Consider the following 14,606-nt stretch of genomic DNA (forward strand, 5'->3'; position numbering starts at 1 on the left):
AAAAAAAAATTAAAAAAAAAAAGAAAAAAGAAAAGTAGCCCTCAGCCTTATATAGTACATGTCATGAGGTTGTACTTTTTGATAGCAAGCATTCTGTATCTTACCTGATCTTCCATTCTTTCTGTGCCTTCTAAGACTATTTTCTGGACATTTTCTTGCCTTTCCTAAGCAAGAGAAAATTTATTAAAGTTAAAATTAAAAAAAAATCTTGATACTTGTTTAGTTTCACTATACAGTTAAATGGTAGACATGCTGTTGTGTAATTTAGTTCATGGGAAAAATACTTTCCACATTAGGGCAGGAAAAAAAGGGAGGGGGCAGGAAATTAATCCAACAAATTCCTTCTCTTATAAACAATACAAAATAAAATAAAAACACCCTTTTTTCTGTAGTTAAAAAAAGATAAGTTGTCAGAAAACATTCAATGTAACATCTGCATAGTTTCACAAAGGAAACTAATGATTTGTACTTTTCAAATTAAATAAGATCAAGTTGAATCTGGGGCTTCCTGATTTTAAATGATTTTCATAAACATTTAAAATAAGAAAACATGTATGCAAACATAGTAAAACACTATTCTTTTGAAAGACGCTATTTCTCTTCACTATTTGGTAAAAGCCTTGGAAGATTAATAATGCTTTAACAGACTTCCACATTAGTATCAAAACCGTAGAGCAGAAGAGAGTTAAACTTGTTCTTCGGATCTGCCAAAAATACACGAAAATATAAATACCACTAAATATTAAACTGCAGGATTTAGGAGATGACAGTAATTTCCTCTGGCTCAATCTGCAAAATTAAAAGGAGCATCTCCTACAAACCATTTCGTCCAATCTCATTTTACAAATTTCAGAACTTGGTAAAGTTAAAGAGACCAAAGGCTACATGGCGAGCTGCTTATGAAACACTTGTTTTGAACTGCTTGTACCTACACAAAGTACTAAGTGAAAAACAGGGTCATGCAACGCAAAAAGAAAAAAAGGTTTTATGGTTAAAGGTTCCCAAGACAAACCCATACTCTAAAACTTATTACAATATTCTTAATTTCTCTGTTTTAGCTTTTTACTTATAACAGAGAGCTATCATCCCCTGCCTTTAAGGGTTATTATGAAGATCACTGACATCAGACTACTAGACCTATCTATCTAATAGGGCAGATGCAGGGGCACCTGGGTGGCTCAGTGGGTTAAGCATCGGACTTCAGCTCATGTCATGATCTCATGGCTTGTGGGTTCAAGCCCCGTGTCGAGCTCTGTGCTGATGGCTCAGAGCCTTGAGCCTGCTTTAGATTCTGTGTCTCCATCTCTCTCTGCCCCTCCTCTGTTCATGCTCTGTCTCTTTCTCTCTCTCAAAAACAAATAAACATTAAAAAAAAATTTAATAGGGCAGATGGAAATAATAGCTACTGCTTGAAATTAATTGCATAGAATTTCTAAAAATTAGATATAAATGTATCAGAAGAGAAACATTCAATGGCTAGATTAGCATGATTAATACGCTCAAAAATCACTCACCTTGTGCATCCATATCCTTCCTTTTCTGATAATATGTGTTAGTCTATCAACACACACTCTGTGAAGCGGGAGGTAGAAGCTAAGTTCGGTCTGTGGAAGTATAATTGATAGACCATATGTGCTCCTATCTCCATTCCAGTTTCCATCAAAGATCAATGAAACAATAATGACTCCTTTTTCAGAAAGGACAAAAAACTTCACATCTATAGCCCCACTCTCTGCATTTCGGAGGATTTCTCCATTTAAGGTGTGGTTGGCAAGAAAAGTTATTTCTCCATCGCTGAGAAGTAGCTGTTCTGTCTTAGGAGCCCAAATGTGTCTTACTCTAGGACCAAGAATATTGTCCCAGTAAGCAAAGGTAGCTGCTAATAGAGGTGATTCACCACTTAGAGCAATCTCTGTCTTGGCAACAGCTGGAGATGGTGGTGGACAGAGATTCGACATCACTGCATCCCAACTATCACATTATCCAAATGCTCCAGGGATATCTAAACAATGACATACAAAATCAATAATTAGGTTCAGCAATTTTAAAGTCATAGCTCAGAAACTCAAATGATGGCCTATGTGGTTTTCTCCTCTTCAGTCAAAAAGGATTTGAAAACATGTCCCACCAGCTAGCATGGCAAGTGCACATTAAATGCTTGTGAATATGATAACCTTGATACATAGTAAATTGTCACCTATATTCAGAGAATATACTTAGATATCCAAAATAATAATGACCTAAAAAAAAGGGCCTTTGAACATTAATATGAAATACTATACACTACAGCTCATGGAATAGACTCTCACTGTTCCCAAATATCTAGTCTATGTGCAATTCTATTATCACTGGATATTTGCTCCTTAAACCACAGCAACTAAAGAGGAGCAAATTGGGCAGGGGAGGGTTCTGCTACAGACCACCACACTTGTTGTGGGTTGAACCATGTCTGCCACAAAATATATGTTCAAGTCCTACCCCTCTGTATTTGTGAGTGTGACCTTATTTGAAAATAAATGTAATCAAATTAAGATGGGGTCATATTGGATGAGGGTGGATCCTAATCCAATGATTGGTGTCCTTAGAGAGAAAGATTTAGAGACACACAGACAAAGAGGAAATGGGGTTGTGTAAAGACAGATGTAGGAATTGGAGTGATATGGCTACAAGCCAAGGAAAGCCAAACATGGCTGGTAACTGCTATGAGCTAAGGGGCAAGGAAGGATACTTCCCTACAGCCTTCAGAGGAGCATGTCCCTACAGACACCTTATTTTGGGCTTCCAGCTTCCAAAACTGTGAGAATAAACTGTTGTTGTTTTATATTACCCAGTTTGTGGTACTTTGTTATGGCAGTCTTAGAAACAAGTAAAGACACCTGTCAATAAAAACATCCTAAAGGTGTTGGAGGTGGGGGGGGGGGGGGCCGGGCCAGGGAAGAAGGGAGGAAGGAAAGCAAACAAGAAACAAAAACACAACAATCTGGGACCATAACAAAAATGAGCAAAAAGTCCTGTTATTCTCAACAAGTTCTTAGGGTACTAAAGCCCAATTCAGTGTTTAACATGACACTGAAACATCAAGAGGAAGATAAATACATTTAATATGCTACTTAAATTTAAGGAAGCAGCGTAGCATTGCACTGAGTTCATTACAAAGAGAGTTCTATGCTAAATGGCTAAAATAAAAATAAAAAAAAAACTTTAGTTATTTAGAACATGTAAAGAGCACAGTGACTGGATGGGATACTGGCCAAGCCTTTCAAACCACTGAGATAATACACACAGAGACAAAAGCAAACTGCCCAAGGTCACAGAGTCAGGCAAGAATCGAGGTCTCATACATCTTAACCCACTGAAATATAACACTCTTAAGGTATATACTCTATGTGATATTAGTGTAAAATGAATAATTCTTTGCCTAATATTAAAACTGAGGGGCACCTGGCTGGCTCAGTTGGTGGAGCATGTGACTTTTGATCTTGAGGTTATGGGTCTGAATCCCAGGTAAAGAAATTACTTAAAAACAAAATCTTTTTTTTTTTTTTTAACATTTATTTATTATTGAGAGACAGAGAGACACAGAGCGTGAGCAGGGGAGCGGTAGAGAGAGGGGGAGGCACAGAATGCGAAGTAGGCTCCAGGCTCTGAGCTGTCAGCACAGAGCCCGATGTGGGGCTCGAACTCATGATCTGTGAGATCATAACCTGAGCCGAAGTCAGTTGCCCAACCAACTGAGCCACCCAGGCGCCCCTAAAAACAAAATCTTTAAAAACAATTGAATGCATATATTTAAAGACCCAAAATGAAAAGAACCATAAGAAACCATTTAAACCAAAAGAACAATTTAAGCAAGTCTAAAATTGTGGAATGTGTTCATCATAATGATAAAGGATAGCAATTAATAGGTTAGTTATGATATACCTATCTTTGATTGCAGGACTGCTTTGGGAGGTACATTTGATCTGTAACTACAATTCATTTACTTAAAGAATTTTATCTGCATCTTGTCAAGAGTTCAGACACTGTTGAAAAGCAGTAGCTTCTATTTTTAGAGTATTAGACGAGCATTTTTATCATGCATGTCAAGGATAGGTATACGGATCTTTGCAAAAACACTTTATTGTATGCATGTGTAGAAATGATTTAACAAATAGGCAGTTTATGTATGTATCTTTTAGTTCCGTAATTCATTTAGGCAATGTTTACTTTTTAATGTGTCATATCAACTTAATAGTCTCAAAAGACTATACTGGACATACACTGTCTAGTTTATTTACAATATCTACTGTTTTGGATACAATTTCAACAGTTTACAATGACAGAATACAGGAATGTAATTTGAATTAAAACTGTAATGATGTTATTTGTCATCATTAGTAACAACAAACTGGAGGCCAAGGAGATGGATTAACAGCCACAAAATTGTATTGTAACATTTTTCTTTTGTTCTTCTGTTTTGAATAAAAAAGGTGAATATTTGGGGCATGTGAACCCCGGGCTCAGTCCGTTAAGCATCTGACTTCGGTGCAGGTCATGATCCCACGTTCATGGGTTCAAGACCCTGTCTGTGCTGACAGCTCAGAGCCTGGAGCCTGCTTCAGATTCTGTGTCTTCCCCCCTCCTCTCTCTGCTCCTCCCCCTCTCACACTCTCCCCAAAATAAACCTTAAAAAAAATTTTTTTTAAAAGATGAATTATCATAAGAACAAACCTTTACCTCAAACATTTCATCATTACATTGAAAATAGAAGCATTTCCTAAAACCGAACTGAGCCCTAGAGCAAAATCTGGTTGGATTATGGGAATGGGGAGATTTTTACCAGATTGTGAAAATTCAACTATCACAGACCATTAATTACATTTAGTCTCATTGCTAGTCTCATTAGAAAGAAAAGAAAGGACAAGGTCCATGCTGAATTGTTTAGCTTAAAATCCTGTCAAAATTAATAATTTTGAGAAATGAAATGTTACAGAGAAGAAAAGTTAGGAGAGCTGTAAAAATACTTTTACTAACACTTAAAGTCATCATCCTTGGTAAGGAAAATCCATATATATAAAGGTGGCTGCAAAAAATCAGGCCAAAACCAATAGTCTTTTATCTATATATCTATATGTAGTTGGCTACTCCAGAAGGTAATCAAGCAATAGCCATAAGAGTCTTTTGAGGGAAGCCAGGATCCAAATTGGGTGACACAGTGGCTTGCCACTCCTGTAAACAAAGAATAGGGTTCATGAGGATGTACCAATATACTTACTGAAAATCATCCAACATATGCAGGCATAAAGATTAATTACCATCTGTAAAACTTCTGGCAGAGTAGTAGGTTTGAAGCTTTGCTTTTCTTAAACTTTTGCTAAAAATCAGCCGTCTCTTCTCTCACTGGTATTTACAAAGTTGGCTGGCCCACTGCTGTTGTAAATCAGAACTGTGCCATCATAAGGCTCACATTTCTTGTGACCATGCTTTCAGTTTATTTTCTCCCAGCCCGAAAAGAAGCAGGATCCTTAACCAGCCCACTTCCTAAAACAGATGATGCTCAGGCCAGCTTTAATGACAGAGAACTGTTTGTTAACACCAGACTGTGGGCAACACTTTCTAAATTTTTATCAGGCAAGACTCGGAAATGAAGTGTAGGATATCACTATCAGGCTATCTCTGACAGATCCAAGTTTCTCACATAATAGGAAGCCTAACCCACACAGCTCCTTAGAACTACTTAATTACCATAGGGCCCTAGGGCAGGCTTGAAAGACAGGAGTCTTCATTGTTTTTTGTGTTTTTTTTGTTTTGTTTTGTTTTTTTAACTTCTTTCCCTCCCAAAGCAAATTTTGGACTGCTAACAGAGCCAAATAAAGAGACTATTTTATCAACTTTATAAAGAGGGAAAAAAAAATCTTTAGCTCCAATGCACTGTTTCCTGGAGCAGGTTAGTGCTGGCTTAGTGCACCATCAGCAACGTTGTCTAGAATTTCTCTCATTTTTGTTTTGGATGTATAAAAAGCAGACATCACCAGGTGATTTTCCAACTAACTGAGGGCTTTCACAAAGCAGCAGGGTTTGGGGAAGGTGGTGGCCAAAGGTATCTGCATCATTTAACACCATCGTATTCCAAGTATTCTGACTCTGTATCATTAAGCTTTCACATAATATACTCTAACTTCTGTGAGATTTCTTCCCATTATGTTAAAAGTTTCCTTAAGCCTGAGAAAGATGGTATCAGTATTTTTCAAGTTAAAAGTACAAATTAATAGTAATGCCATACATGTTGTGTCCCCTTGCTTTCCATCACAGGTGAGGGATGGGAACAGTCGGAATCGAAAATTATCCACTGGCCACAACCAGGCTGTTACTTTGCTAGAGCCCAGCTAGCAATCTCCAGTGTTTCTCAAAGGGCCATCTCTCTTGGGCAAGTTCATGACCTCCCTCTGCTGAATACAGAAGACTGGTGAGTTCACGGGGTGACTCAGACCCCGTGTGGGCACAGTAGTCATGTAATCAGGGCACTTCTTTCTGCAAAAGATACCATCAGCCAAGTGATGCTCAAGTCAAAGGTCACTTCCTTTAAGTAAGTCTGTGTAACCTCGGAGCTGTGAAGCAAGTCATGACCCATACAGTGGGAGCACAGCCCAGTCTAGAATCGCTCCCCAAATTTACAAGGCATCAGCAATCTCTAGAAACTTCGATTCGAATTGGGTAGCTATGTGGTATAACCCGGGCCACCATCCCACCCCGCAGTTATCTCCTCTCGAAACCCCGACTTGGGGTTCACCGAGCACCACCCGCCCCTGGCCTTCCCCAGGACCAGGCCTCTCAGTGCCGGAGGCGCCTTTCCCTCGAACCCGCGGTGCAGGTGGTGCGGCGGGCCCCTCTGGGTCTCACATAGGATTCCTGAAAGGGGACGGCTCGGGAGCTGCGGGCTGGAAAGCCGGCTAGAGGCCCGGTCTGCAGCCCTGGTCTCCCTGCCGCCGCTGCCGGGAAGGCGGGGGCCCGGATGGAGGCAACTCCACTAGTCACCAGCTGGAAAACCTGATGCCGGGTTTCGGTCAGGGAGGACCAACCAAGCCCGGAGGATAGGTGCCGCCGCGACCGCCCCCGCACGGTCCCAGGACCCCGACCCCAAACAATCGCCGGCCCGCCGGCTTCTCACTCACCCACTCGCCACCACCAGCGACTCAGCCGCCGCGGGCGCAGCGACCGCAACCGCAGCCCGGCCTCCGCCCCGCCCCGCCCCTGGCCCCGCCCCAGGGCCCCGCCCCAGGGCCCGGCTCCTCGCTCGTGTTCCGGCCCCGAAAACCCCTTCACGCCGCAGTTGTTTCCCGCCTGGTGCTCCTCTGAGTAGATTTTACCCAATCTTTCGCTCGTCATCTTCAGCGAATATTGTGAAAGTAAGCGGAGGGGAGAAAGGATGAGGAAAACAAAAGCACACACCTCCGAAGCACACACCTCCTGATATCTCTGGACCCCGCCCCCCGAAGGGAAGAAACCGGGCAGCGGGGAAGGTTGACGCTTCAAACGCCATCTTTTACGTGGGCGGAAGAAGTCGCTGCTTAATTTCGTTTTCCTCGTGGGACACCGTAGGTGCGTCTTGAAGTTTTCGATTTGCATTTACGTGAAGGCGGGAGGCATGTGGAAGAGGGCGGGCTCCATTTGTTCCATCCCTTTGTTCGATGACGCGTTCGGTGAAAATGGGGGGTAAGGTGTTAGCCGAGATAGTGGTGTCATTAGTGAGGAAAGCTGCTTAGACCCGAGAAAGCAGAGTTGGTAGTTGTGAATGGTTTGTGCTTTGACGGGTAGTGGGCGCTCAATAAGTGTGTTGAATTAATGGATTTATTTTCTCCTTATGACACTATTAAGTGTGCTGTAACTTCACTTCAAGTCTGATTAGGTAATTTCCTTTTCCCGCAAAACCTAGTCACCACAGTTTTGTCTTCCTTACGTACAAGCATTTTCTTAAGCTTGATTTTCACACTTTTAAACGTCATTTTTGCTAGCTGCGCAACGTGGAGAAGTTGGGGTTTTTTAGCCTTCGATAATGTACTTCACCATTCTATTTGATGTGCCGTATGATTTGTTTCTAAACCTCGAGTTGATTAGCCTTTGGTATGCAGGTGTATATATCCATGGTACAGAGGAACAGCACTTAACATTTTTCATCTTTAAAAAGCATACAGCACAGAGGCGCCTGGGGTGGCTCAGTCGGTTGAGCGTCCGACTTGGGCTGAGGTTATGATCTCACGGCCTGTGAGTTTGAGCCCCGCGTCGGACTCTGTGCTGACAGCTCAGAGCCTGGAGCCTGCTTTGGATTCTGTGCCCCACTCGTGCTCGCTCTCTCTCTCTCTCTCTGTCAAAAATAAATAAATATTAAAAAAAAAATTAAAAAAGCATACAGCACATCTTTATCATTGAGGAAGAAAAGAAGGAATAAATACACAAATGACTCCCTCAAACTTAACACCCTTTGCAGAATTAGATCCCTTACCCAGTCAGTGCTGTATGCTTATATCATAGCACCAAATAAGTACCATTCATTTAGTTCCTATTGTGTGTTCGGTACTGTGCTCCTTAGTCAATGTCTTTCAGTGGATTAGAGCAAAAAAAACTCCAGAGGGAGAAGGTAGTTGTGACTTAGTACTGTGATCCACAGTACTTGTATGGTGTAAAATTTTACACTGGGAGGTGTAAAATAGGAGGACAGATATCCTAGTGTCCATCCCTTCTCCAGGGAACCAAAGAGAAAATGATACTAAATACATAGTAATGTGATCCATATTAGCAGAACCAAAGGATGGCTTGGGAATCTGGCTTTAACCCTTATTTCCTCCAGGCTCTGTCAATCAGCCCAAATAAACCACCCCAAATAACTCAGCCATCTAGTGAAAATACGTTTTGTTATTGAAATGTTTCTTCAAGTAAGAGACTTAGTCCTCCATTTCCAATTCGACTAATATTCCAAGATCCTGTTTAGAAATTTTGAGCTATCCTCCTATCCACGTTTAATTAATTAGCAATCATACAAAAAGGCTCAACTAGGAGAGCAGTGAAGCAGATGGTTAAGAGGTTGGGCTCTAGAATCAGATCTGGTATAAATTCTGTCTTTGCCTTTGATCAGTTGTGAGACTGGGCAGCATGTAACTTCTCCCTCTCTCTCTTTCTTTTGTTTGTTTGTTTGTTTGTTTTTTGAGGTATGTACCTTCTCTTACCTCAGTTTCCTTAGCTACAAAATGGCAAGCAGAATAATTTCTCACCAGGTTGTTGTGAGGCTCACCTGAGATCAAGTAAGCTAAGAATTTAGAATAGCACATTCAAACAAGGGTGGATTTAATTTTGGTTTTAGTAATCATGCAAGGATAACAGAAGAAATAAGAAATGACTTGTAAATCTCTTAAACTGTGTACATATTTATAATTCCAATAAATAGAGTATCAGAACCCAGGGAATATTATTGGTACATAACAAATGTCAGTTATTGGCAGGAAGTCTCCCCATCCTCTCTTTACTAATGTATTTCAGAAATGTCTTATGTACTGCTTTGGAGCCAGAGCTGAGGATTTGTTGATTACCTCCCATTTACCAGGATTACAGCAAATTAGATTTAACTGTGACTGGCATGGGAACTATCTGATGTCGACATGGATGAGGAATATTGCTATATAAACCACAGTGAGTTTAATTTCTTTTAAGTAATGAGATTTTATGTGATTGCCTTATTCATTGCAGACTTATCAATATGTACTTTATGGTGCATTGCCTTTTGGTTGCAATATAAATGAGCCAGCACCCAGCCGAGGTACTTCCAGTTACGATCTATTAAGTTAGTTCTGTGATCTAGTGTGATATAAATGGTTTAGAAAGCTCTAATGGGTCCACAACGGCTCTAATGATGCACATTGTAGGCAACACCCCTGTGAGAGAACATTAGGATCCCATGTGTATTTTCATGTCCTTCTGGGATTCACCATTGTATAAATGATAAACTTCTCATTGAGAAGAATCACATCCTCCACGAGGTACTAACCTCTGTTCCTTCCACGCTGGTGCTCTGCACCTCACAAGCAACTGTTGTGAAAGATCTAAGGCCCAAAATAAAGAGTCCCCAGGGAGAAGAAATTCCTAGTTAATTGCAGCATCATAGAACCCATAACAAGAAAGAGAACAAGTTGGAAGACAAGCCTACTGATTTCTTAAATCTTAGATAAGGTGCCCCCAGGTGGCTCAGTTGATTAAGCATCTGACTCTTGCTCAGGTCATGATCTCACAGTTGGGTGGGTTTGAGCCCCATGTAGGGTTCTGTGCCCACAGCTCAGAGCCTGGAGCCTGCTTCAGATTCTGTGTCTCCCTCTCTGCCCCTTCCCCACTTGCACTTTCTCTCTCAAAAATAAACATTTAAAAAAATCTTAGACAAGATCATTAGCCAATTTCTTATAGAGGAAGACAGATTTTGAAGTTATATTTTGGTAAGTTTGTCATAATTTGACAGAATTTAGATGCAGTGGATAGTGCAGGGGGATATTTTTGGTGCTGTCCTGTAATGCCTGAGTCACAGTGGAGTAGTGGCAGATAAGTGGCAGTGACTCCCTCTATAGCCACACCCTTCCCAGGCCCATTTCAGAATGTCTCCCTGAGTCCATCTGCCTGTCGGAACCCCCACTTGCAGCTCTCAGCATTTTTTTCATTTATGCTTGTACTTCACTACGCTTACTCGTATGTTGCTTTTAAGTAAGTTCTTTAGTTGTTTCATGTGTGGCTTCTGCCTTTCAACTTTGTCACAGGCTATATGACCCAGGCCCATAGGTGGGCTTACAATTTCATCTTATGACTCCTTTGTTTTTGGTACATATCAGATATAAATGCCAGCTGGCTAACTGAAACTTGATTCCTGCTACTTAGAATTGTTATCCTTAGGCCAGGCTCCTGTCAGGCAAGGGCTTCTTTTGAAAATGGCCTTTGTCCTTATTCAAGGGCCAGAGTGATAGTGTTTCAGGTTCAGGATCACTTTGATTTGAAGTGGGTGAGGAGCTCATGTCGTTTTTATGTTCTTAATTTTTTTTAACATTTAGTCATTTTTTGAGAGAGAGAGAGACACAGAGCATGAGTAGGGGAGGAACAGAGACAAAATCTGAAGCAGGCTCCAGGCTCTGAGCTGTCAGCACAGAGCCCGATGCATGTCTCAGACCCACGACCCACAAGATCATGACCTGAGTCAAAGTCAGATGCTTAACCTACAGAGCCACCCAGGCGCTCCAGAGTTCATGTCTTTTTTGTCATCAATGTCATCTTTCCTACCTCCTTTCCCACACAATTTTGTTAGCACAAAAAAGAAACAAAACAATAACTGTCCTTGGGAGCAATCTCAGGTCACTTAGTTTTAAAATGTTTTGACATCTTTTTTTTTTTTTTTAATTGAAGTCCAGTTGGCATACAATGCTATATTAGTTTTAGGAGTACAACATAGTGATTGGACAATTGTATGTATTACTCATTGCTGACCACGATAATGCAGTCACCATCTGTCACTTTACAGAGTTATTACAATATTGTTGACCATGTTCCCTCCGCTGTACTTTTCATCTCCGTGACTTATTTGTTTTATAAGTGGAAATTTGTACCTCTTAATCAGACATCTGTGAAGTTTTAACATCTACTCTTTTTCTTCTTCAAAATTTTCTTGACAAACTTGACCCTTTGTTTTCCATATAACTGTAATGACTGGCCTCTGAACTTATAGGTCAATTTATTGTCCTTATATTTATAAGCATGGCGTATTGCTCTACTTACAACTCCTCATATATTCTTTAATGAGGTTATATAAGTTTCATGGAAAAGATGCTTCACATATTTTTTGGCATTTTCCCCAAGTTATATTTTGTGTTGCTATTAAAATTTTTTCTTCTGGAAATGACATTTTACTTTTTTATTTACTTTGTTTTTTAGAGAGAGAGTGAGCGAGTGGGGGAAGAGGAGAGGGAGAGACAGACAGAGAGAGAGAGAGAGAGAGAGAAAGAGAGAGAAAGAAAGTCTTAAGCAGGCCTTATGCCCAGCACAGAGCCCAATCTTGCCACTGTGAGATCATGGCCTGAGCCAAAATCAAGAGTTGGATACTTAACTGACTGAGCCACCCAGGTGCCCCTGAAAATGACATTTTAAATATTTTGTTGCTAGTGTTTCGTATCACTAGTTTTGGATGTTCATTTTGTGTTTGGCAGTTTTGCTAACTGTTCTTATTGGGTGTAAATATTTGAAAACAACAAACCAAAGAAATAAACTCAAAACAAAAAGGTATCAGTCATTTCACTCTCATGCACAACTTTCAGTTGCTCCCTCTTTCCCATAGTGTTCAGGGTCCTTAGCATGACTAAAGGCTCTCCACAGTCTGTCTCTAGCTGAATTTTCAAGGCCTCATTCTTACTGCCCTTTCTACTAGTTGCTTGCAGATCCATGAGCGTTTACAGCTTTGTGACCACTCACATAATACACTGGCCTGGAATGCCCTTACTGCTCCAGTTCATTCTGTGTGTATGTGTGAGAGGAAATTGCAGCCACATGTTGCCTCCTCCAGGAAGTCTCCTTGGATTTCCTTGGTTGGAATCAATGTGACATTCAGTTATGCACCCTCAACCTCCACTCCTCTTGCTATTAATATTAAAATCAAACTCTTTGTATTTACATTTTACAATTTTAGGGCAAATAATGATCATATAATATTGAAATTAGACACTATTTGCACATTTATCATGATGAGTACTGAGTAATGTATAGAATTGTTGAATCACTATATTGCACAACTGAAACTGAAACGTAACACTGTATGTTAACTACAGTGAAATTAAAACAAAAAAGTTAACAGTAAAGAAATTATAAACCATTAAAGATAGTGGCAAAAACACAATATACTGTTTAAAGGCATCATCAACTTTGAAGTCAGGCTAGCCTAGGTTTGAATCCTGGCTTAGCTACTTTGTATCTTTGGGCAAGTCACTTAATATATTTGAGCCTCAATTTCCTCCCCTTGAAAACTGGGATTGCTTTGAAGATTAAATGACATAATACACATAAAATGTTTACCCTGCAACCTGCCCCATGGTAATTGCTCATTAGGGTTAGCCACTATTATCTCATGGTAGATGCTCAGTTGGTGTTTCTAGAATAAATCTAAGCCTGATCCCTAGTTTATAGATGAAGAGATTGAGAAGGCAAGAACAAGAAGGCCTTTCTCAAGGTCATACCTTTAGTTTGGGGCAGATCTATAACTAACAATGTAAAATGAATATAATCTATGTCCTCACCAGATTGAAATCTTCCTGAGGGCGGAGACCTTTTCTTATTCACCTTTGTCTTCCCCTTGTTTCTAGGCATAGTGCCTTGATTGTATTAGATTCTCTGTAAATATTGAGTGCAATTTAAGAAAGTTCCCATCAGAATCAAGAATAAATTAAGAAAATTCTTTTAATCTATACATAGATTTGACTTTGCAGAATTTTGCTAAGCTCCAAATATGGCACAAGATCAAGGGATCCTGATAAGGAAAAGCTTAATTTGAACATTATTGTGTTTGTAGGTGACAAAAATAACAGACCACTTAAGCGTCAAGATTTCTAGATAAACATTTCATGAACTTCCAAAGGAAGAGGTTAAGAAATTCAGACATTATTTTTAACCTACAGTTTTATCCATGGCACTAATTATGAGTTTAAATGTGATTATGAAAGATAAAAAATACTGCCTTTATAGAAACAATGGAATTTGATGAGTTGTTAATCATGAAGGTTAATTCGTTCCCTTTGTTGAGAGCAAGGAATGGAGTCACAGGTAGTGAGTCTGTTTTCAAAACCGTAAGAAGGGATGGATTAGTATGTCATTATTTTTCATCTGAAAATACATAGAGAGATATTCATCTTTTTAGTAGCTTGCCTGGGAAATTAAAGAATGTCTTTTCTGTCAAAATTAAGATTTTGCAATTTTTCACATACATTATAAACCTGTAGACACGTGTAATTTAGTATAGAACAGTAAGCTAGATGGATAGATGAGAGGTAAGTTATTACTATCAAATCATAGTGTTAGTTCTCTCAAAATTAATATCCTCTTCAGAAACGACTCCTTATTTGCTTGCCAGTATCCCACGTGCAGGGGTATAAACGAGAAATAGTGCTGGAACACTGATGATCACATCTCAAGACTATCACTTGCTTTTACCAAATAGTGCTTCAGGAAAGAATGAAAATACTGCATGGGAAAGGACATAAAGATCTCATTCTAAAGCACTTTTTTCACCAATGAACTATAAGTTATAAGTCAGGAGATGTGCACTTTTTTTCCCTTCTTTTCTGAACACAGGGGGAAAAAGAAAAGAAAAACGAATGGTCTCTTTGATGAGTAGCAAATACCTAATGCCCTTCTGGTGTTGCTGCACCATGATCCAATTATCTCCCACATTTCTTAACAGTGTTTACAAACTGCTTGTGCATTTAAGTTGAATTAAATGGATGACAAATCCAAATGAAGAAAAAGAAGAAAGAACAAAATAAAGTTGAAGTCCTGATCATTTTCATGCCTAAATATTGTCACTGTGTAAAAAAAAAAAACCACCGTAAAAAGTAGAGTTCAAA

General features: G+C 39.8%; 1 protein-coding gene and 1 long non-coding RNA gene across 8 annotated transcripts in view; one reads left to right on the forward strand and one right to left on the reverse strand.

The window, feature by feature from the left end:
• Positions 1–7,451, reverse strand: part of C9orf72 (C9orf72-SMCR8 complex subunit) — a 27,934-nt gene extending 20,483 nt beyond the window's left edge. The window contains exons 1-4 of one of the 7 annotated variants that reach the window (XM_040481434.1): positions 7,152–7,190; positions 5,014–5,208; positions 1,515–2,002; positions 105–164 (exon numbers count right to left, since the gene is read on the reverse strand). In XM_040481434.1, coding sequence (XP_040337368.1) covers positions 105–164; positions 1,515–1,958 — 504 coding nt within the window. In that variant the 5' untranslated portion in view covers positions 1,959–2,002; positions 5,014–5,208; positions 7,152–7,190. Of the gene's footprint in view, positions 1–104; positions 165–1,514; positions 2,003–4,716; positions 4,994–5,013; positions 5,209–5,294; positions 5,716–6,262; positions 6,580–7,151; positions 7,224–7,428 lie in introns of those variants that run through there. The other 6 variants (XM_040481432.1, XM_040481433.1, XM_040481438.1 and 3 more) reach the window with 6 other exon arrangements.
• The window catches only part of LOC121034549 (uncharacterized), a 22,106-nt gene continuing 14,752 nt past the window's right edge, over positions 7,253–14,606 (forward strand). The window contains exons 1-2 of the long non-coding RNA XR_005792498.1: positions 7,253–7,578; positions 9,511–9,660. This is a non-coding gene — a long non-coding RNA (uncharacterized LOC121034549). The remainder of the gene's footprint in view (positions 7,579–9,510; positions 9,661–14,606) is intronic.

The sequence above is a fragment of the Herpailurus yagouaroundi genome, unplaced genomic scaffold, assembly GCF_014898765.1.
Source record: "Herpailurus yagouaroundi ecotype Mexico unplaced genomic scaffold, PumYag 160, whole genome shotgun sequence".
NCBI lineage: Eukaryota > Metazoa > Chordata > Mammalia > Carnivora > Felidae > Herpailurus > Herpailurus yagouaroundi.